The 23,681-nt window shown below is 42.7% G+C and overlaps 1 protein-coding gene across 1 annotated transcript in view; it reads right to left on the reverse strand.

Moving 5' to 3' along the window:
* lama4 (laminin, alpha 4) overlaps positions 1 to 23,350 on the reverse strand; it is a 31,046-nt gene extending 7,696 nt beyond the window's left edge. The window contains exons 1-30 of the mRNA XM_010735896.3: positions 22,779 to 23,350; positions 16,755 to 16,856; positions 16,546 to 16,673; positions 16,364 to 16,444; positions 15,790 to 16,004; positions 15,076 to 15,176; positions 13,630 to 13,810; positions 13,085 to 13,168; positions 12,818 to 12,969; positions 11,959 to 12,069; positions 11,558 to 11,669; positions 11,260 to 11,424; positions 10,093 to 10,286; positions 7,656 to 7,772; positions 6,969 to 7,117; positions 6,361 to 6,502; positions 6,179 to 6,272; positions 5,968 to 6,084; positions 5,535 to 5,720; positions 5,287 to 5,426; positions 4,699 to 4,863; positions 3,757 to 3,902; positions 3,206 to 3,368; positions 2,978 to 3,111; positions 2,669 to 2,840; positions 2,372 to 2,503; positions 2,139 to 2,281; positions 1,352 to 1,481; positions 947 to 1,084; positions 239 to 372 (exon numbers count right to left, since the gene is read on the reverse strand). Coding sequence (XP_010734198.2) covers positions 239 to 372; positions 947 to 1,084; positions 1,352 to 1,481; positions 2,139 to 2,281; positions 2,372 to 2,503; positions 2,669 to 2,840; positions 2,978 to 3,111; positions 3,206 to 3,368; positions 3,757 to 3,902; positions 4,699 to 4,863; positions 5,287 to 5,426; positions 5,535 to 5,720; positions 5,968 to 6,084; positions 6,179 to 6,272; positions 6,361 to 6,502; positions 6,969 to 7,117; positions 7,656 to 7,772; positions 10,093 to 10,286; positions 11,260 to 11,424; positions 11,558 to 11,669; positions 11,959 to 12,069; positions 12,818 to 12,969; positions 13,085 to 13,168; positions 13,630 to 13,810; positions 15,076 to 15,176; positions 15,790 to 16,004; positions 16,364 to 16,444; positions 16,546 to 16,673; positions 16,755 to 16,856; positions 22,779 to 22,886 — 4,136 coding nt within the window. The 5' untranslated portion in view covers positions 22,887 to 23,350. The remainder of the gene's footprint in view (positions 1 to 238; positions 373 to 946; positions 1,085 to 1,351; positions 1,482 to 2,138; positions 2,282 to 2,371; positions 2,504 to 2,668; positions 2,841 to 2,977; positions 3,112 to 3,205; positions 3,369 to 3,756; positions 3,903 to 4,698; positions 4,864 to 5,286; positions 5,427 to 5,534; positions 5,721 to 5,967; positions 6,085 to 6,178; positions 6,273 to 6,360; positions 6,503 to 6,968; positions 7,118 to 7,655; positions 7,773 to 10,092; positions 10,287 to 11,259; positions 11,425 to 11,557; positions 11,670 to 11,958; positions 12,070 to 12,817; positions 12,970 to 13,084; positions 13,169 to 13,629; positions 13,811 to 15,075; positions 15,177 to 15,789; positions 16,005 to 16,363; positions 16,445 to 16,545; positions 16,674 to 16,754; positions 16,857 to 22,778) is intronic.
* Between the last annotated feature and the right edge of the window lie 331 nt (positions 23,351 to 23,681).

Consider the following 23,681-nt stretch of genomic DNA (forward strand, 5'->3'; position numbering starts at 1 on the left):
TATTGCCACACTGCCATATGAGTATGTTATTAATATTCAGTTTTATTAGCCCCACCTTTTCAGTCTTGTTTCTTATTTGCACATAACCATCGCTGGTCTTTCCATCAGCATGTGCATGCTGGATTACAAATTTCAAAGCAACCTACAGCCATGTGTAGAACTGAAATATCTCTGACGCACTCTCAAGCCAATCCAGCTATGAGCCGCTGAGAACAAATGAGCTGTTTTAAATACTCACTTCTGATGGTTCACTGAGGCCACTAAGAAGTGTGTCCTTCCATCATTGTATTGCTTCTTGTGTGATTTAACTCGCGTGCCTCTGCAGTTCAGAACCACTGCTCCATTCTCCAGGGAGATGCTGAACTCATCAGACTGACGTGAAGAAAAAATAAAAGGAAAACCAGTTTAGACCACAAGTAAGGAGAAGAACAAAAACAAAAACAAGGAAAATTCTTTTGTGTGATTTGTGCTTTTTTTTCACAAATTAATTCTTGTGATTGTCCAAAATCTTAAGTGTCATGTGTAGCGTTGCTGCAAATTGCAACCTACTGAATACCCCTCACCTCACCATCTCCTTCCTAGTGTGATGGAGAAACTACAGTGGCTGTGAAAAGTGTAAATAATGTGAAGGTCCTATCTAGAGCCAGTTTTTAATTTGTCTGTTCTGGGCTACTGTAGAAACATAGTGGTTCAACATGGTGGACTCTGAAGACCTGTAGATATTGAAGGTTCATTCTAAAGTAAAAAAAACATAATAATTCTTATTTTCAGGTGATTAAACACAAATAAAAACATATGAATATTATATTATATTATATATTCTCCTAAACGTTACACACTGGACCTTTAATGCTTTGAAATTACATGAAGAATATTGCATTATATCACTTTCTAAAATGTTGTAAAACTTTTCTCCATATGTATCAAGACATAGATTGGTGCATACCCCGTCACTGTGGTAAAACAAAAGTCCGCTGGGCTGCAGAGTTCTAAAGTTAAGTCCTCCCTCAAAGCTGTCAAAGGGTGAAATTTTTGCTGTGGATCCCAGGTAGCTCTCTCCAGTGAAATAGGCTTTACGGGACATCTGTCAAAATAAAAACACACATCACATTCATCACCTATTACCTTTCCAACCCCGCTCAGCTTACAGTTCAGTGATGGGAATATCGATTGTCTCATGTGAAAGCTGTTCAACTAGAACAGCCAATTATTATCTCTAGATTGAGAGTGAAAGTTTGTGTGTGTGGATATTTGTGAGACTGTGTGTGCTATCTACGCTTCATCCATCTTCGGCATTGACTTGTGCAGTGCATCATCACTGTCTGTGTGAAGTGGTGGAGGGAACACTTACAAAGGACTCCTCAGGGCAGCCACTGCTGATGCCAATGGTGCCAGGCTCCTCCAACAGGTTGAAGTCTTTTTTCTGGAACTGGAAACCTTTCACACAGCCTTTCAGGCCCATGGAAGCAGACAGCTCAGGCCTGTGGTGATACACATACTGTCACTATTATAAAGTGAAATTTCAAGCTGCACTATGCAACATATCTAAGTTTAAAACATCCTTCTCCTGGTGCCAGATTGCAAAGTGGGGCTTGTCCAGACTCTAAGGAATCTCTATAAACAGATGTGTGCATATGAATGCTAAATCGTTGTCAGACAATAGCTGCTGGTTTTCTTAGACTGGCCCTAAATGTTTACAATGAGTTGAAACTTTAAAATGAAAACCAAACTTTCTTTTTAAAGCTGCAATAATAATATACTTTTTTGGCCACTTGGGGGCAGAGGAAGTCTACAACAAACTAAAAACACATCTCTCATATATTAGTTTCGTAAGTTATAACACTTTAAGACGTTGCTGATATGTTGCTTTATTTACGCATCCAATACAGACAGCAACATTCATGTAGACCTGTTGAATGTAGCTCCCTTTTTAGATTTGAGAACAACAATGGCAGCTACTAAAGAGGTTAGCATTTTTAGAGTTTTCGACACCGAAGTCTTTTCTTGATGGAAAAGCTGTTTTCACCCTTCTTCCCGCTGGCTACAGTATGAATTTGAATACGTTATGTAGTTTATTGATTTGATTGGTTGAAGTTCGCCCATGACAGAAGAATGATTACGTCGCATACTTAACTCACCTAGATTTGAGAACGCTCGAGGGAGCTCCACCTATGTAGATATCTGAGAAAGGCAGAGTGGTTTTTGGATTCTCCAGAGATTTTATGTGGCTCTTGTCCACCAGTAGGATTACCTTCTTTGACTGATGGTAAATCACTGACACCTGTCCAAACACCGACAGTTATAGCAACCCGTAACACATTCACAAGTCCAAGTTGAAACTGTCAAACCAACTGAAAAAAAAGGAATCTACCTCATGGTATCGTGCATCATTTATCTGGAGCTTTGGTAAGTTCTCCTCTAAAAGTTGTGGCCCACTGCTGAAGCCAAAGTCATACATGAGGCGTAGAAAGCCATTCTTTAACTCTAAAAGGAAATATTTATCCTAAAACGAAGAAGACAAAATGAATTAGAATATGCCTGTGACATTTAAGCTGCAATGAATAATGAAGACTAAACATACTTCTACATTTCATCTTCAGTCTGGGGTCAAACAAAGGGTCACAGTGGAGCGACATTTAACAAATGATGTGTTTCTCTGGAGACTTACTGCGTTGACCATGAGGAAAAGAACGCCATTGTTTGCGACAGTTCGCACTGCAATATCAAATCTTGTGACAACACCAAATTTGCCCCTTCTCTCAATATTATTGATGAGTGCGTAGCCTGTTCCATCAAACAGGTAGCTGGTAATACGACTCTGAGAAAATGCCAACTTGTACCTGAGGGTAGAAGGAGAGATGATATTTAGGACTGAAAACGTTGGAGGTGACATATTGAGTGGTAAGCCCAGATGAGGGGGGTCAGTAGGGCCCAACATAAATTTGTTGACCTTGGGTCCGACAATTCAAATGTGTACCTGGGGCATGGTACTGATGTAATGACATCCATTTTGTGAGTTTCTTTGAAATTGTACAGGCTGATCACATCGTTGTTCAGTGAGCCCAACTCGATGCAGCCCACGAAAGGAGCAAGACTCAGAGGAGGTGGAAGCTAGTTAATTTAAAAAAAAAAAAAAAAATTAGGACAAAACAGATGATTCAATAAGGATTGATTTACATTAAACAATGTTTGTAAGAGGCATTACCTTCACATCTTGTGGGACACCACCAACAAAGAACACTATATCCTTGGGGTCGATATCGAACAGTGAGTCGGTGCCTGGAGCCTCGCCTTTCTGGATGAACTTCTGCTCGTCTGTGGAGCTCTGACTGGGGATGGTCAGGAAGACTTTGCCATGTCTGCCCAGCCTGCAAGCAAACAGTACAAACATACAGTCTGTGAGACAACGGAACATGTTTGTATTCTTATCGGACAGCTCTCTTACTTTTTGAATTAGCCAACCCTTTGGACTGCACAAACCTGTTGGAAATTGTTTCTTTGAACCACTTGTTTATCAGTAGGTCCGCTATCATCATTAGCATAATTACCAATTACAAATTACTTTATAGTTCCATTATAGTTAAATTATGAAGTTAGATGCTAAAGCACAGTGGTCCATGACGGGGGATGTGAAGGGGATGTAACACAGAAGGTGGGAAAATATTAGACAGAGGATGTTTCTCTGGACAGCAACCTGCAAAGAGATGATCTGTTTGTGCGAGTGATTCTTTATTTATGAGGCCTAAAATTCATCACCTCTCCACTTTGATGTAGTTGAAGACCGCGGGCCATTGGCTGACAGGCTTTGAACTCAGCGGGATCTCAACATCTTCACCGCCAAGGTTGTACACGAACACCAGGTTGTCATTCTTGATGGCCAGCCCCATGTAGTCTTTCCTTCCCTGTGAGCAAAACACAGCAGACAAACCTCATAGTATGTTTCATCATGGTGAGTTCATAACCTGCTCATTTTCCCATCAACGGTTGACCACTGTGGTATGAGTTTCCAGCAGGGAAATGATAATATTTGATGTTATTTCACCTTGAAATAACGCAGTTTCAAAAACACCACTCTACCAATAGGACTCCTGCTGAGCCCATTCTTTACAGTGAAAAGCTGTAGGCAGACAGCACCGCATACATTACAGTGGCAGTGAAATCACCAAGGTGAATTGTCGTTAAAGAGAACAGAGAGGCCTTACATCGGGTAGCTGCAGTGTTTCTGTGCCCCGGTGGGCAGGAGCTAACGGTATTTATGTAAATGAACTCCAACTTTGAAGGCGCACACATGCACTATTGTCACGGGCGTCTCTTGGAGACCTTTTCAAAAGGGGGACAACTGTGCACTTTCAAAGCCTGTCATTCTTGCCTCCATGATCACAACAAAGTATTCATGTCCACAAGCTGCTCCCTGCCTTTCATCTTTGCCCTGGGCCCCTGGGTGCGAGTTTGTGAAGTTTCAGCAGCAGATCTGGGCCACATACCCACCCTAAAACCTCCTTGATAACTAGCATCTATTCAACATGGAAGAATGTCACATACTTTAGAGTAGTGAGCTTAATGTTCCCCACAAATGCTTCTACTTTATGGAATGGCTCCCATCTGTATCCACTTAACATTCTTCCTGGTAGGCATTTGTTTTGTTTTTTTGCTCATTAACTCCAAATGGCAAAGCAAAGTTTTCCCAGGATTCCTCACATTTCTGTCTCCCAGATAGAAGATGAAACGATCCTCGATGGGGTCCTTGTCAGGATCCACCCTTATGAACAAGCTGATGGACGTCACTGTCTTCAGTTCTTCCAGGTTGCTGTGAGGATGAACCTCCACTGAGGACTGACCGTTGAACTTCATTGACACTTGGACCTGGGGTAGAACACAAACCAAAATGAGTTCAAACTTACAGTGAGCTGTTTTATGCCAGAAATTGAAACTCAAAAAGTGTTGCATGGAACATATTGAATATCCCAAGAAAGAAAGCTATTTGTTAGCTATTAGCATCTATCAAGTGACTGACCTTAAATAGAACCACATGATGTGTATTATTATACTGTTGTTATAGTGTCTGGTGGTAAAAGGTTCACACATGCGATAATCTGATGCGATTCAAACGGTTTGCTTACAAATTCTAAAGAATACTTATCTAAATCCTATGGTTTTCAACAATTTGTTACATGTGTGAGCCATCATGAGATTGTGGTGTGTGTACTGTACACATCCTTGATGGTTCAAAAATAGGAAACTGTCTTAAATAAGCATATATGAGCATGTTCAAAGTCATGAACTAACTTTCTTGGCCACACTCCTGGCCTGGGCTATGAGCTCTCTGATCCTTATGATGTTGGTGGTCACGTTGTTCACAGGCTTCTTCTCCTCAACAACCTTCAGCTTGTCCAGCAGCTCAGGAACGAGCACATTCAGGTTCTCCACTAGAAATTAGATTGAATGAAAGGAAACAAGAAAGTGAACACAACATACATAAAGAAACTTGTGAAAATACTAAGACATTTAAATGGTTTTGATGATGGTCATGATACCTGCTTCCCCGGCAGACCTGACGGCCTGCTCGTAAGCATCTGTAGAGTATTCGTTGTTTCTCATGTTGTTGGCCCACTCCTCCACCTTGGTGGTGATGGGGGTGACAGTTTCAAGAACCTCTGTTGAACGGTTGAGAGTCTCCCCAGCCACCTTCAGGGTGAACTCCAGTCGCTGTGGTGTTCTGTCTGTAAATGGATACAGAGGGTGAGAAAGGTCTTTTGGTTGATGGTGAAAAGTAGCCTGATGTCAGTTCTTAAAATGGTCAGCTCATCTAAATATCTAAAAAAGTCTACTTGTCTTGTCAGAAACAGTGTCCCTTGACAACATACAACCCTGACTGTGAGCAGGAACTATTTTTTATTTGGAAGAAAGTATTTCTGAGACTGTGAATTATCCACACATCCATTATCTTAAAACCTAGTATTGTCTTACCTTTATGAATTCCACTGATACCCTCCACTATTTCTGCAAGTTTCTGGGTGTTCTTTTCCATGGTCTCTTTGGTTTCCTCAATGTATTTCAGCTTGTCAATCACCTCGCCTTCTACCTCTGTTACAGAGATACAGTAAAAGTCAGAGGGCCATCTGATAGTGACACATTAACTATAGAAACACTGATATCTCACTCTATGAAGGCCCCATACCAATTTGTTCTGAATGTAATGAAACAGACTCCTTGAAGACGTTGTCGCTCTGCGTTACAAGGTGATCGAGCTGCACGTTGATCCCAGTGATGGCCTGAAACACAGAGCACGTAACAAAAGCTACAGAACGCTGACGGGAATCACAGTGGATACACGCTGTGCGTTATTGTAATATAACGTACATCTTCGGCTCTTTGGGATAAGTCGAGGGTGGTGAGCGAGGTGATGTTGGCGTCGTCGACGTATTTCACGATGTTGTTGTAGACGTTGGCGGCACTGATGGCTCTCTGCACAAAGCCGTTGGCATCGCTCTCTCTCAGATCCCTGAAGGGAGAGAATGTGATAGATCTGAGCGATTTTATATTACACATAATAGCATGAATGCTCATGGAAATCTCTACTAATCAATATTTTTATATTAACAATGGATCAAATGACTTGGTGTAATGTGAAAGGGGTTTCTCTGTGCTCTCCATCTGCATTCTGGGTTTCTCTCTCCCAAGCAGTGTGTATGTGGCAGAGTGTCTGGCTGCTCAGGTCTCAGCAATCTGTCTCTAATCCAGCAATTACTCCTACCATAAAAGCCTGGTCCAGTCACCACTCCTGTACCTCTTGGGTGTCTACTGATTTACCAGTGTCACTCTGTGTGTTTGACTGCAAACTTAGCACTTTCCAACTGTTTCAATCAGCCTGTTTTGAGATTTTGATTTGGACATGAGGCTTAGTGCATCAGACAGGTGGTATAGCTGTTTTCACAGATCTAATAGTTTAACACAGAATGGTGTCTCACTCTTCCAGTTCGTTGGCCTGTTTCTCCAGCTCCTCTGCGTGCTCGTCAGCCCGCTGCACCAGATCTCTGTCGGCCAGTGAGAGACGCTCGGTCTTCTCCGTCAGCTTTTGGATGGCGCCATCAATCGCCGCGTGGTACTCTGTCACGTTCTGTGCGCACAGATGTACACATACAGACACACGGATACATACACAGAAATATTTAATTTACTATTTGCAAGGACATTTCACTGCTACATTTATGTCCCATTATCGGCGTCTTGCATCATGTGGACACACACACACACACACACACCTTCGAGCTAACATTGTTACCTCAGGATGATTGTAATCCCCCACAGAGTAACTCAATAGAGAGCTAACGGACTAAAAAGGGAGAGCTGTTTGAGAACACGGCTTATTCAATCTCCAGCAATCCACAAATTGCTTCCAAATCAAATTGGCCAGCTTCAGAATCTGACAGGGCTGCGTCTCGGGAATCCATTTCATGAATAAATTCAATGCAGGCTCTGAGATATTGCAGCCCCATATCAAAGTCTATTAGATTATGATGTGTACTCCCTCATTCAGCGAACCATAAAGAAAACCTGAGCATCATTGCACAGTGGGGGAGCCAGACAGTTTTTTATTGTCACCCTTGACCCCAGCTCCTGACAGTCATTGGTCCTCACAGTCATGTAGGCCTCACCTGCACTATAGCATCCGCCTCAGCCACTGTCCTCTCCGTGTCAGAGATGAAGCCTCTGGCTGCATCCAGTGTTTTCATGACAGCGGCGTGGTCCTCATCCACCCTCACCTGCTTTGTCTGGGGGCACAAAAATGATAAAAGTTAGCCACAATTCAAGATTCAGAACTCATTCCAACACTACTGTATCATTTCACACCTTTATTAGGTAATACACTAGATATGAAACGCGGAGGTGGATCTCCAACTGGACTCGAACAGGGTGACGTTGTTGCCCTAGACATGTTTTGTGTCAAGGGCCTGAATCTGTTCTTGGTGAACAACAACTTCCTTTCATCCGTCTCAGCATTGTGTGCAGCATCTCTGCTGGTTGCTTGGCAACCTCATGGCAGCAACAAAACTCTGGGAGGTCACTTCTGTCATCTGTTGTTCACCAAGAAATAGATACAGCACATAAACTTTCTTTTATGCTTCCAGGCATATGCTAAGCAAAGATACGCTAAGCTAAGCTAATTGCCTCTGGGTCCAGACATTAATTAACTAAACTAAATTGTGGGACAAAGTTTTAGCTTTTATAACTTTTTAATTACTAAGTTGTAAAACTATAACTCAGCTTGCCCATCTAGGTGTGGACGTGATGAATACTGCATAACAACAACATCCCCGGTTTGATAATTTCACTGCATGACTGAGTATGACACAATGATGAGACATCGGACTGGCTGTGGTAACACAGCAGTGTGTGCGCACTGTGGCTGCGGCTGGTGTCGACCAGTCTGTGCTGAGGCTAGGAAGAAGCCCAGATTAGAAGAGGCTCCATGTTTGGTTAGTGCACCATTCATGGCATTGATTTACAGCAGAGACCCTGATCATGGAGATCTCCATTCCTGATAACACACACATATACACACACAGAATTCAGCAGCAGCTGTTCTGCTGGACAGCAGACCCGTAATGTCAACCAGGGCATGACGACCGGGCCTGGATCACAACTTCCTGGATCCAAATTCCAAACACACGTGATTTTACACCGTTGTAAATCAACAAATCCGTTAAAGTACAGCACATAAACTCAACGAGTGGAAAGACTGTACTGAGTGTTTTCTGCACTTCTTAACCCATTTATGACAAATCATGTGTATTTACATCACTGCCAACCATTTTCCTTGGCATACACGTATGTTTGGATATGTCTGCTATCTGGCAGGCAGCACATTGTTTCTACATCTCACTCCAGTTGGAACTTACAAAAGTTGGAAACATGAAATACTGCAGGTAATCCACCACGTACATGTAAATGTTGTGATGGATTACCTACAGAGGATACTTTACGTCTCTTCACAGTGATCTTTGTACCATGAAGAGAAACTTGTCTTCTATGATGTGCATCTCTCTACCAAGATTCATGAAAATCAGGCTTTTACCGTTATCCTGCTGACAGACAAACAAAGTTATGATAGCTTTCTCCATTTTAGGGGTCAGTCAGACTTTCATGTTGTACAAAGCATTAAAGTTGTTGGAGATCAACTCCCTGAGGAAGATCTCTTTGTTGGAATAGAAGGAAATCAGGAACATCTATGTCTGAAGGCTCAGTTTCCTCCTCTTGGTGCTGTCTTTCTCAACATACTCTCCCTTCTGCTCTCTGACATAGTGAAATGGAGAGAGTCCATTGCCATAACAGTGTGGATTTGGTGTTAACCAACCTTCACCCCCAAGCAAATCCACTGATCGTTGTGAGCTAATTTAAATACTGCTATCACTGAGCCTTTAGGGTGATATTTCTGTTGCCAGTGAGATTGCAAGACAGATATAACACAGTATGTATCTCTGGCCATATTAAGATAGATTTATATTAAATCCTCCTGCGGTATATATCTCTATGCGGTATATCTGTTATCAGTCAGTGTTCTGTTTCTGCCTCCTGGACGTGGATAAGATGAGTCTCCTCTGTACACTTACAGTAATAATTCTGTGTGTTGGCAGGGAGCTGTATCATGGGAAAGTCAATGTGTGTAGGCTCTGGATATTATCATGGGAAAAGAATTAGCATTGCAGCACTGCTCCCCCTGTGCGGGCCTCCTCCGAATCTAACAGTCCTAAACTCCCATAGATGGTTTTGTGTTTCTGTTCTCAGCACTTAAATACCACAAGTAACAGACTTCTCTGACATGCCTGACAAACGACAACTAGATATCTCTCTCACAGCCTTTTGCAACTGCTCAGTGCATACTAATGATAGGCTCTTGGGTCCAGGTACTTGGTGTTTAAAACATTGTGCGAGGAGATAAAACAGAGAGCTCTTAGAGGAGGAACTCCATGCTAACTGTCTAACAGGACTGATGCTTTCATGCTGACAAATGCAGAATAAAAAGAAGGAGAGATGAGAGAGGGGAGTGGCACTCAGCAGGAGTCTGGGAGTGGGGGGATCATGGGAAATCACCTCACTCCTCTGGAATTTGAGGATGCTGGCTCTGTTCCTGTTTTCTGTCTCTTGGACGGTGCTGGCTGCTTTCTGGAGAAAGCCCTCGGCGTTGGACAGCTGGGTGGAGAAGCGGGACAGAGCCTCCCTGACAGGTGGGAGGCGGCTGTCTGTGATCATCAACTTCTTCTCCAACTGGCGAATACGTCTCAGCACTGAAATACAATCAGAAACACGAGTCGTTACTTTACAGTATCATCTTTGACGCCACGGTCTGTTACTGAGTGAAAAGCAAACATGGGTTTGTGATTGGACCCCTAACCTGCAGACCCAGTGCTAAATATGTACTGTCTCTGTGTATGTATCCGATATGTGTTGTGTTGAACTACACTCTTTGGCACTTCCACATTGGCTTCACGTCACTAAATTTATAAAATGAATTAATGAGAAAATTTAAAAAGTGACAAAGTTGGATGCCATGACATTAGATGTTATCTCCTGTCTTTTATTTGGCGCCACCATCTCACCATCCTGGTTTATGAGCAAATACCTGCAGAACTGATCAGCCTCTACTGGATTTCATTTTAAATGCAAATTAGCACATTTTAGCACGCTAACACACTAAACTAAGATGGAGACCATGGCATACTATTAGTAGTATGGTAAAATGCTAAACCTGCTAAATATCTGCATGTTAACATGTTTGTTGTAAACATGCATGCATCCATGCAAACATGCTTTTTGGGACAGATTTGTATTTCAGCAGAAACAGATTATTATTTCTCTCACTCAATCATGCAGTCGACTACATGATTGGCTGTTTCTGGCCGTCCCTTCTGGCCATCCAACTTAAAAAAGAAACACTGCAGCTGTGTTGGAACTTTGTCGTGGCTTACAAATGAAAAGCTGAATTTAGAAGCAATAAAACACATACTTGCTTAAATTAATACTCTTGTGGGTTTTACTGCTACGGGCTACAGTATCTACTGCTTTGTCTGGGTACTGGCAGCTTATAGTGGATAATGAGGAGCTAAAGATAGCAAGTTTGACTTTATAACTGCTCTGAATTTTCTGGAGACATGTAATCTTTGGATATGAAGATCAGTTATACAATTCCATGAGTGCTATGTCAATGAGGCTAATAAGAAACAACCAGTGTGTAGAGCATGTTTCTGCATATCTCCTCACAGTCATGCGCTTCAGTCGACTCGTCGGTGGCGATGGGCTCTCGCGGGGACAGATCAAGTTTCCTCATCCAGGACACCATTCCCTGCGCCACCTCAGTGTTCCGTCTGATCACCTCTGGATCCACATCCTGGTGAACACTGTACAGCTCCCAGTCATGGATCATCTCTGTGAATGAACATTAACACGCATATATGGGTGTTTTAATTATTTATTCTCTCCTGAAGAGTAACCTTATGATTGCAGGAAGAGACTCTGATAAATGAACGAATGAATCAGTTGCACTTCAGCTGTTTGATACCTTCAATGCGCACGTTGAGATCAGTGAGGTTTGTGTTGAGCTGCTCAGCCTGGGTTAAAGTGTCCAGTGTGTCATTATCCAGATTGTTCCCCAGAGTCTTCACCACACTCTCCTGGAAAAACCACCACACAAACTGATCAATGACACGTCAGAAAGTGGCTGAGGTCACTTGACTCTGAAGACTCTCATGTATCTTGTACAAAGTCTAAATAATTGGAACATGTCAGGTTTAACTTAGTAGGCTGTGTTATGTTGTCAAATCCCTGCAGTGTAAGTCAGTGTAGGATTTGTTGGCATTCACGTGTTAATAAATGATGTGTGCCGGCATTTCTGTGAAAACTTCTAAAGCCTTCTCTTAAATGGTTAATGTGCATTAAATGAAAGATGAAAGCATCACTGACCGATTCTCCCAGCTGTTTGATGTCCAACACTACAGCTTCTGTGGCCTCCTTCAGCTCCCCAGTCTGGGCCTTCATCATAGAGGACTTGTTTCTCCAATCTTGAAACTGAGTCTGGGATCAAAGCAAATGGATCCAATTTATAGAGCACATTATAACAGATTAGAAATGGTGAAAAGAATGTGTAAAGAAAAACACAAACCTCAGAAACAGGATTGGTTTGTGAACTGCATTTCAAGAATGATTGTCTATTGTGTTTAATTTAGTTAAAAAATGTCTATATTTAAAGCTGGATTAATCTTTTTTTGGCCACATAAAGCCAAGATAATAATATAAAACTTGTTAGTGTTAGTTAGTAAACTATTTCCTTTTTACACATCCAGCAGGCACAAAGCAACATTAGCATTTATACAGTATGTACTCTCCTTTTAGCTCTGTTTTTTATGGAGACCACCACAGGTCTGGTTAATAAACACCCAGCGTGGATTGTTAAACCTTTTTGGATTCACTTTAAGTGGCTTGGTAATTGGTGATCTTTGAATAGATTTCCACATTGGTTTTGTTTTCCCTAAATGACCCCTGGGGGACTCCATAATTTTGGTTTCTCACACCTCCTGAGAAAAGATATATTTAGCTAAATGTTGCACTGTGTCCAAGAGGTGTCTGAAAGCAGTTAAACTGGCCCCAATTTCCATTTACAGGCCATTAAACCAAAACAATAAGCTAAAACAGGCTAATAATATCCGCAGAGTCCCTATAAGTGACACTTCCCACATTGCTGTTTGATCCATTGTTCATCTAAAATACTGACTAATGCAAATTTAACTTAATGCATGTTGTAATTCTATTTGTGTGTTTGTACCTGCAGTCGATGAGCCGTGTAGTTGTAATATTTGAGCCTGTCATTGGCAGCAGCACCAGTGGATATGTTCAACACTCCGACTTTCAGCTGGTCCAGTGTCTTATTCGACAGCCGCAAGTCCCCAATCAGATGCCAAATGCACTCATCACAACCTAAAAAGCAAAGAACCGAAGTGCATTACAGCGTTACAGCAGACTTGAACTGTAATTTCAAATAATTAGTCTTTTTTTTTTAAGCAGTGGAGTCTCTGCTACAGCTGCCACTTACTGGTGTTGCACAAGTTGACGGTTGCAGCCTCGAGCAGGCACTCTCCTGTGTGCATATCACAGTGGCCGCTCTCACAGTCACACTCTGTAAAAAAAACAGATGCGTATATAATACATCACACAGTGCCAGCCTATAGTTCTGATCAGCTGGAAACAGGTCAGTGCAGTTATCAAACATACAGTATACTCAGAGCCACAGATGGTGTTTTGGCTTGAGGCCTGCACATCTGTCTTGTGGCCTCTCTTGTGTGGGACTGATGGTTTAAGCAGCTGTATGTATGTGTGTGTGTGTGTGTGTGTGTGTGTGTGTGTGTGTGTGTAGATTTGGGCTACATGGTGATGTCATCCAGCTCTCCACAGAGAGTCTCCGGCCACAGGGTCACAGCTCTCAGCAGATGCTTCTCTGACATCATGTGCACTACTGTGTTAGTGGGTGTGGGAACGTGAGTACTCGCTGCTGCCTTTTCCTCTGGGAAAGCTTTATCTGCATTGAATGTTCTGACCAAGAAAACATTTTGCACGACGTATGACGGACAGATGACCTACTCTGGCAGCCGGAGGCGCTGTAGTCCCAGAAGCCTGGGAGGCAGCGCTCGCAGTAACGACCTCCGGCCCCCGGGCGGCACGGACAGCTGTGTGTGAGAGGATGACAGGTGGAGCGAAAGGAAGCTGCTCCGCATTCACACCTTCGACAGCCCTGACAGCTGGAGAAACCAGAGTAGCCCTCCTAGATTACAAGAATGAAGAACATTGTTAGAACCCAATATCTAGTCTAACTATCAAGTTAGACTAGATAGTTCCAGTCTATTATGTTTTGGTAGTTGTTGCTATAAGTTCTATGAGTTATGAGATTATCACATGGACTAAAGAGGTATGGCAACAATAGACAGGTAGGATGTCCCTTTCACTGAGCGGTGTAGAAACACTGTCAGAAAAGAGTCGCATATACAAATGTAATCTCCACCAAAACTCAATAAAACTCAGTGATATGTCATTTCCGGCTCTGGGTCCGGACAGGACAGAGAATGGGTGCAGACCTTGGTCCACCTATTAGTGACCTGTGCACTACAACTATCTCAAGCACTTCTTCTTCAACTGACACTTCAACTGCTTCCATCTGTTGTACTTCAATCGACAGTTCAGTTACTTTCGTACTCTTCCATCTGTTTTGAGTTAACTGAGCAAACTACAAACAGCACCAACAGCATCAATCTTTAAAGTTTGCACTTCAACTGACACCTTAACTCCTTTCTACTGTCTCCAATGTCACTTGAACACATCTCTCCGTCTCTCAAACAGACACGGATCAAAATAAACGTCTTTGTTTTGCAGTGTAGACTGCGAGCCAGGCAAACATGGAAGCTGGGTACATTAAATAAACTGAGCCAGAACACAACAGGTAGAGTATCATAGTGACATAGTGACACTTCAGGCTGCACATTTCAGGTGTTTGACAGGTCTGATCACCGGATTGGCCACTGTAGCGTGATGTCAGGTTGAATTTATGCAAAAGTTGAATCTGTCTCTCTAAATGCAGGACACCCACTCAAATGATCATTTTCGCTGCAGCAGCAGATTTGGTCTGAATCAGGCCTTAAACTGACATTTTCAACTGCTTTCATCTTTCGTTCTTTACTGGACAGTTAAGTTACTTCCATATTCATCAAATGAGAGTTCAACTGTTTTTAGCACTTTCACTTTAACAGCTCAGGGCTGTCATTAACCTTTAAATGACACACAGCATCAACAGCTTTCAACTCTTCACACTTCAACTGTCAGTATGTCCGACTGATCGTGTTTCTTGGCCCATCAAACTTCTTTGAATTCTCTGCATTCCCAGAACTCAGCAATTGATCTGCATAGTACAAAGCCATAAAAATAAGACCCAGGTTGGAACTGAGATAATCGCTTAACTCTGGTTCACATGAAACCCCCTCAGCCTACCAGAAGAAATACCAGTTGGACAGAGCAAAGTCACATGGTTCCTCTCACCTCGCATTGGTCGCAGAGTCTCCCGGTGACGCCCGGCTTACAGTGACACACTCCGGTTCTGTCGTCGCATGAAGAGGTGCCACATTTATTGCACTCGCACTCTGCGACAGACACAGGTCACATGCAAAGATGAGAACATTAGAGGTCAAATGATGTCACAAGCATGGTGGAGACGGTTATTTTTGGACTTGCAGGGCCTCCAAAGGCATATGGTAATCCTTCATCCTGAATTGTGACCTTGTCTAGTTTTTCCACTGAACAGCTTCAGGAAGATACAAAGTAGAAAGAGCAACAAACAAACTCTTGTTGCATTATTATATGACATAACTTTGATGTCAATGAGACGGAATACAAATGAATATGTGGCTAAAGCAGATCATTCATTGAAGCTGACTTCAGCACAGTGTGACATATCTCAGGTCATCTTCAGCTATTGAAGATGGAAGAATGCTGAACTGTTGTTGCTGTTGTATAAGAGGAATGTTCAGCAGCCTGCAGAAGCAACTGTGTCAACAAGCTCAACAAATTTAGATGTCAGGCTTTGTTGCCGGATTAAGAATTGTTCAGGTTTCGTAGAAGATTAATCGACAACAAAACCTTCCCACAAGCAGAACCTTTGGACATGGACGCTCTTCTCAACATCATCTTTCAAGTACGGATGAAACGTCTCTTGAATGAACGTCTAGTCTGTAGGAGTTCACTCGTTTTCCCCACCTCTGCAGTTCTTGGCACTGATGGCGTCGCCGTAGAAACCTGGGGCACACCTCTCACAGTTGGCGCCGGCGGTGTTCCCCCAGCAGTGCTGGCAGTGGCCCGTCACGTTGTGGCACTCGTTGAAGATCAGGTTAGGGTCAGAGTTACCATTACAGTCACACCTCTTACAGGAATTACCAATGGCCATCGGGTTGCCATAGTAACCTGGAGCACACCTGGATGGGAAGAATATGTGTGCCTGTTACTATGAAAGTTTAGGAAAAATCCAACTTTGGAGACTATCTTTAATTTTCAGTGCAGGCTAGGGAGACTTTTCATTGAATTTGTTTTTTAGTAAAATTGTAAATGTCTTGTTGGGGGACAGGAGCATCCACTGGAGAACCAATCACTACCTCTGCATTCACATATTGATTCAGACTAGAAAATCTGTGTATATGTTTGTAGAAACAGTAGTCGTGTGTGTGGGTTGACCTGTCTTTGTAGGTTTCAAATTTAAGCTTCAACTTTAAGTTGCACCACCAAATAACAAAATGGACCCACAGTCATGCTTTTGAGAAGCTGTCTCAGCACTGACCTCTCACAGAAATGTCCGGAGTAGCCCTCTTGGCATTTGCACCGCAGAATGGTACTTCCTTTGTCACAGCGTACTGCGAAGCTGGCCGGACACACAAGGGGGGGAAAGTATTTGAGACATTACCCACTGCTTGCCAACATGCAGTCTTGTGGCTGCACACAAACAAGAATGGACGGGCTTACTTGTTAGAGGGGACGGAGAGGGGGCAGGCGCAGGGTCGGCAGGTGTGACTTCCGCTCAGGCTGGGGGCCAGCATATAGCCATCTTCACACATTTCACAGAAATCACCTGTACTGTGGTCCCTGCAGTTCTGAAAGGGAGATTGTCATGGACATGAAGTGAACTACATTCTGATACTTCACTGAATGATAATCAATGTGTGAAAACTTACTATACAAACGCCGGTGATGTCATCACAGTAATCGGCGTGGCCTTTGCAGTTACACGGTAAACATATGTCTTGTGCGCTCAGGAAAAATCCTTTTGCACACACCTGCAGCGGGAACAGAAATATACATTCTTACTTTGATGAATAAGTAAAACAGTAACATGAGCTCTTTGTACTGCAGCTATATTCTGTTTACTCCTATTATGCAAAGTAACATCCTACTGTATAAGCATGTCTCATCTGTTGCAGGTCTTCCAATAACAATGTTGTATGATCTGTGTTATGTTCAGCTTCTTTAAGACAAAAAAAAGTTAATTCATGTTCATTTGTATTGGCCAAAGTCACATACAAGTTGCAGCCAAGCGGCAACCTTGTGAAAGGTGAAACCAACACAGAAGTGCCATTCTTTAAATGTTCATTAGAGGCTGGTTACAGAATGAGTCAGTCTCCATAAGTCCCCATGTTAAAATGTCCAACTCACCTGTTCAAATTATATTAAGGCTTAAGGTTATGCAGCATTAACAGAGTGGTTGATCTGATTGACAGGTGGGTGCCATTACAAGAGGTTTAAGTTACCAGGCTTCCACCCACACTCCACGTCTTTTTGGATTAACCAAGAGCTGGTAGAGGCTGGACTGCCAAGATTGCGAAAGCCAGAGCCAAGATTGCGATGGCCAGAGCCACCACACTCACAAGTTTCACAACAACACTTCTGTGGGTGTGTCACAGAGACTGTCCATGTTTTATACAGTGTAAGGTCTCTGTGGGCTTATACGTCTACAACATTAACTACTCCACACACACAAAGGCTGTTTTGGCTCTTAAAGGGCAGCAGTTAATAAAGAAATGTTTTCAGAGAAATATACTATATCTGAATGTACCCCTAATGCATCATTTCAGACATTCTGATCTTGCAGTTTAACTCCGATCTAAATGTTTCTTCAAACATTGTCTTGTGAGGAAATTCTTCCCTCCCATTTACAGAATGTCATTTTAAGACATGCATCCTGTCTGATGTTTGTTCACCGGGGTTTCTCAGGATGGTGTGATGTCAGAGTTCAGAGCCACACACACACACACACACACACACACACACACACACACACACACAAAGACGCACACATGGTGCCCTTTGAACATCTTTGATCGTTTGAAGCAGCACCATTCAATGAGGCGTACAATGGCACTTTGTGTTGGCAGTCTGTAAGAACTAGTTTGACTAGAAATAGTTTGACCTTCTTGTTCCACTCAGTCAACTGGACATTGATTCTCCATACAGCACAGTGCAGAACATGGAACATTCCACAGACATACAGCACAGTGTGCTTACTTACAGCACGATTTTCCTTTGATTTATTCACAGATGGCTTGTGAGACAAAGACATGCTTCTATAGTCAGCTATAATGTGAAACATCCTGTGAACAGCAGCGCTGATTCTTCATGCAGACTTTCCCGTGGCTTTCCTGACCCACAGTGCACATACGCTCATACCAGGCCCATCCATCATTACCATGTAAATGCTCAATGCATCAACGTTCCATGTAAACACATCCTGAAAACGCAAATAATGATGTAAATGGGTTTGGTGCTTACACGATAATGATAAAGGTTTTGGTCTCAAATGGTGTCCAAGCCATTAGGAGTAATAAACCACAAGTTTATGGAAGAAACACTGAGATTCTGACCTATTTACCATTTGTAAAGCCACTTAAAAGAGTTTTGAAATGGTTCAGGCCTATTAACTGTGTGACAGTCTGTGATGGGTCAAACAGCTGCAGTGTGTATACACACAGGGCAGGGGGTTGTGGGTTAGAGAGATGCAGCAGATGGTCTTGAGGTAGGACATGGACTCTTTAGACTCTTCTAAAACGAGAGGAATGCATCTCAAGTATACAACCTAACAGCTTGTGGAATAACATTTCTTCTGCACGTTTGGATGACTTTGTGTTCTAATCGCTTACATTTCCAGAACCTGAAAGGAAGAGTTCAGCATTTTGGGAAATGGCCTTTCATTTATAGAGTGTGATGAGAAGAACGGTACTGCTCTCATGTCTGTCATTAACTATGAATCCATTGTCAGATTGTGGTCTGAAATTAAAAAGTTGTCCATCCAAAGTTAAAAATATGTCTACCAACATATCTAAAATACATAAATTACAATGATGTATCTCATATATTTGACCTACATATAAATTTTAATATAAAAAGAATAATTTATGGTTTTGGGGGCGTTAGAGCTACTTTTTAAACAGCAGTTTATCTTTCCACCCAATACATTCCAGCTAGATTACTAAAAAAGCTCTGATAAACACACTGTATGCTTAGCCCAGTGCCAGAAAGACAAAGTTACGAAGACCAAAAACTGAGTGAATATTGATTTACATCAGTTGGGTATCCAGACTCCAAATCAATGCTAATGTTGCTCCATACCTTCTGAATGTGTAAATAGGCAATTATCTGCTAACACATTAGCCATACACTTGATAGGGGGTTAATATGTTGATGCCACATAGAAAATGAGTCACATAATGAGTCAAGTTGCTTGTGTATTACTGAAATAACATCATCCAGAACTACCATGTTTGCTTTTACATGAGTTAGCTTTGGGAAAATAAAAATGCTTTAAACATAACCCAAACTGCCAGAAATTTTAATCTTGAATTTTTCAGATTTTGGTAATGCTTGTGTTTAGTTTCCTCCCTGTCGAAACTGTACATGTTGTTTTTCTGTCTAAATAATTGCTGCTAACCTGAGACGTGCTAGCCTTGCTAGCATGAAACCACTATTGTTTACTGATTGCCCTCCATTTAATCATTATTTTTTCTTTCCATGGCCTCCAGTTTGAGGAACAAGATACAACATGCACATTAGTGAACTTCAGAGTTGTTGGTAGCCATACATTTAGCTTTAGACAGAGCCAGGCTAGCTGTTTACTCCCCAGTTTATAAGCTAGGCTAACTAATCCTTACATGATAGGAGGCTGATATCAATATTCTCATCTTATGCTCAAAACGACAAACCCTACAACCATTAATTTGAGACAAATTTCTCTCGGGAAATAGTCCTGTAATACTGAATCTGAAGTTTGAATAAGAATTTCATTTCAACATGGTGTTTACTTAAATCAATCCCTAACTGTTATGGAAATTGACATTTGCAGCCTTCTACCATCTATGAGCACACTCAGTAATGTGAACTATTTCTGCAGCCCTCTCACTGCGCCCACTACAGTGGAGAACAAAGATGACATTCAACATCTTATACAGCCTCTCTGTTTTCATGTGAAGCTGTCTTTTCCAGCGCCCTGCTCAGGCCTTTCAGTATTTTCCAGTGTATTTCCTGTGTGCTGACTGAAAACCTACAGGATAGACCGTAAAGCTGTATCTCTGCGATAGAGAGTCAAACGCGTAGAGCTAGTATCAAGCTCAAAAACAGGATTTGGCTTTACAGATGAGTGCTGTCCAAAGTCAACACACTCTCTGGGCATGTAGCTCTAAAACTGTGGCCATGCCCTCTCTCTGCAGTGTGCACAGTGGTGGGAGGCCTCTTTGAGAGAGCTGGATCTCTACTTTTAGATTTTACTTTTAAATTTGATTGATCCTTTGCTTGTTTTCTCTGTTTTTCTGCACAGTACATCTGCCTGCATGCGAGTTTTCACAGAGTGGGAGAATTAAGTGGATTAAATGTTGATGCTTGAAGGTTGAATATCATTTCCTCTTTGCCTCCCAACTGGAGCTGGCTGATGTACATATTGCCCTTGAAGAGGGGTTCAGCCACTGGATTTAGTCATGCTAACTCCTCCAAACATCCTCAGGACGCTACAGGTCCCGGGTCATGAGAATCTCCTCGTAATTTAATAACTGTGCACAGACAGACTGGCTGCAGTGAGGGATCCTCTCTGGGGGAAAACATAGACACTGAGAAATAAACATGGACAACAAAAAACAAATGAGGAAGAGTTGTTTGATTTGTGCAGGTTTAACATTGCCAAGTTTGGGTATTAAATACCTCCACACTCGCTTTGACATTTTCAAAAGCACATTTTTCTAGCATGTTTCTTCATAGCGCTCAGTTATGAGTAAAGACACTACATAGCTACTCACATCTTGGTTGCCAAGAATAATGGCTGTTTAGTTTAGTTCTATGGGGACACAAATCAACCCCAAACACAACCAATGCAGCCACATAATGACAGTCACAGTGCAACGGAACATTTCTGTAAAAGGATAAAGTTGTAGTTTATCTATGGCCTGAAATTTTGTTCTGCTTATTTGAAGGTACAGGCAGCTACTACATGTACAGTATAGAGGGATGTGCAGCAGTGACAGAGATCAAAGCTGTGCAAAAAAAGCAGTCAACAAATAAAGATCAAGAACTCAGGACATCAGTTTTGCATTCACTTATTAGGACTGTGTAACACATCACACAATCTGGAGAGTAAGATGTTGCTTGAAGCTAAAGCATTATGAATGGTTTTGCTCAGATTCAGGTGATGATAGCAACTCTATTGCTAGACCAGAACGTCAGCATTGGTCGACTCTACAAAACCTTGGTTGTGTTCAGGTTAAGTCCATTGCCAGTGTGGTTTGCTGTCTTGCTTTCTACAAAATCTTTGCATGCAACAATAGCACAGTTAAAGTTCCAATGAAACTGGAAGTAAATTGAGCAGCCAACAGCACTGAGCCCCACCGCTAGCCATTGCAGAGATAGTATGAGATAGTATAAGTGTCTGACTTCCAGTGAACACAGCCGGACCCGGGAATGAACACAACCTCTATAAACCAGTGGTGGTCAGTTTGGCAGGAAATATTATGGCCAACCGAGGTGTTTTTTTGTTTTGTTTGGCTCCTGGCATCCTGATGCTTAGTCAGTTCAGTTAGTCATCAACTCTTTACTTTAAGGTTGGGGGAAGGGTTAGGCAACTTGACTTAGCTACACAACTAATACATGTGGTATAAGATCACAGGTATGGTTAATAAAAAGAACTCAAGTCTCCTCCATGAAAGATGCGCTACACGCCCATCGCCCACCACAACCTCCACGCCCTTACTTTCTGCAACGCTCCATTAAGGATGCACATTTTCTGCATTGACCAAAATCTTGAGGTGCAGAATCATACAATATCTACACAATACACAGGTCTGGATCAATCCATTAATTGAAGTTGATACAATTCATGACCTATGCCTGTGAATAATGGTGGTAAATAGATTTTTTTTCGGAGCACCAAACAGGCCCTGAAAAGCTATGCTGTTAGAAAACCAACAGAAGAAGAGTGAACATAGTGACACAGAAATCATCATATTGTTGAGTATGTGTATGCACTGTCTCCTGTCTTTTCTATCTTTTGTGTCTGGGAAAGGCAGAGTTACCAGCAATTATTAAACTACTATATGTGGAAGCAATTACAGAATGCAGATCTATAGAATTATGACTGTGGAACCCACAAATAGCCATAAATAGTACCAGTTTGGTAATGGAATTATACAGATTATAATTTTTATATCATAGCTGAAGGTTTGGCCTCTGAGCCTGCATCTCCAGCAGCTATACTAAGCCAAGAGAACATTGGCTGGTACTCGTGTATGGCTTCTCATGCCCTCACTGTCTATTGTGCTCTCTCTTTCTCTCTCTGGGGTGTTGCTCAACATTTGGCAGCTGGTTTCCATTAGGGAACTGTCACGAAGGGAGGCGGGAGGAGCATGACAGTGGTGGAGACAGTAACTCAGAGCCCATGTGAGCTGTAGCCTTGGGGTACCCTCTGTTGACACAAACATACACACACACACACACACATGCGTGAACACAAAGCAGGACCATTGTGAAGTCTAGACAGTCACACAGAAGTCCTCTCCAGGCATCCAGAACTAATCCTTCCCAACACACTCACAAACATCCTTTTACAGTTTTCACCTTAACATTTGCAAACATGATCATCAGCCACAGAGAAAGTCAGAGGCTGAGCACAGCTTTGACAGGACGCGCAGTTTACCAGCCAAAAATAGATAAAACCAAATGTGTCTTACTTTCAGCACCGACTGTTGCTGTTCCCCAAGCCTGGCGGCAGAAGCTGAGTAGTCAATCCCTGAGAGGATGCAGAGAAGGCAGAGGCAGGACAGAGATATAGCAGCCATATTTGTGTGTGTTTGCCCAGTGGAGCACTGATCCCCCTCTCTCTGTCTGTGTCTCTGTCAGTGTCTCCTGGCTGTAGCAAAGTCTCTCTGGGCAGCTCCTCTTGCTTTGCTGCCCCCGTTGGCTTCACTTTTCCACTGCTTCGACCTCCAGATGCGGCACTGCGCCGAGTCCCGGCCTGGGCTGAGTCCTGTAAAACAAACTTGTGTGGACTCTCTCTCTCTCTCTCTCTCTCTCTCTCCCTCCCTTCCTCCCTCCCTCCCTGTCCTGATTCCTCTCCCCTAGCGGACTTGCCTCTCCCCTGAGCCTGTGCCTAAATCACATACAGATGGGAAAGGCTGAAAACTCAAAGAAAGAGTGAGAGAGACAGAGGGAAAGAGAGAAAGAACGACAGACAGACTGGCAAATGAGCAACAGAGGGCTTCTGTCTGAGAAGAAGGCAGGCTCGAAGCAGACAGTGCACCCATCCAAACTGCATATCTCTCCCCTGACTGCCAGAGTCAGATTGAATGTTAGCTCCCCATCTCCATTTGCAGGACCGTGGCACCCTTTCACCTTGGGCTCAACAGGCAGCGCCCCCTCCCTCTGCCCCCCTTCCCCTTCCCCTTCTGTTCGGTCAGGGTGGGCAGGGGGTCTGAAGCTTCAACACTCACTCAGATCTCCGCAGGCAGAAAAGAAACAGCTGCTCCCATATTCCGGCCCAGCTCTACCTCGCAGCTCCAGATGGAGTTTGTTTTCCAAGGTCAGATCATCAAAAGCTGCTAAATTTATAGATATTGAGACTCCTAACAGGAGTG

This window comes from Larimichthys crocea, chromosome XI, assembly GCF_000972845.2.
Source record: "Larimichthys crocea isolate SSNF chromosome XI, L_crocea_2.0, whole genome shotgun sequence".
Taxonomy (NCBI): Eukaryota; Metazoa; Chordata; class Actinopteri; family Sciaenidae; genus Larimichthys; species Larimichthys crocea.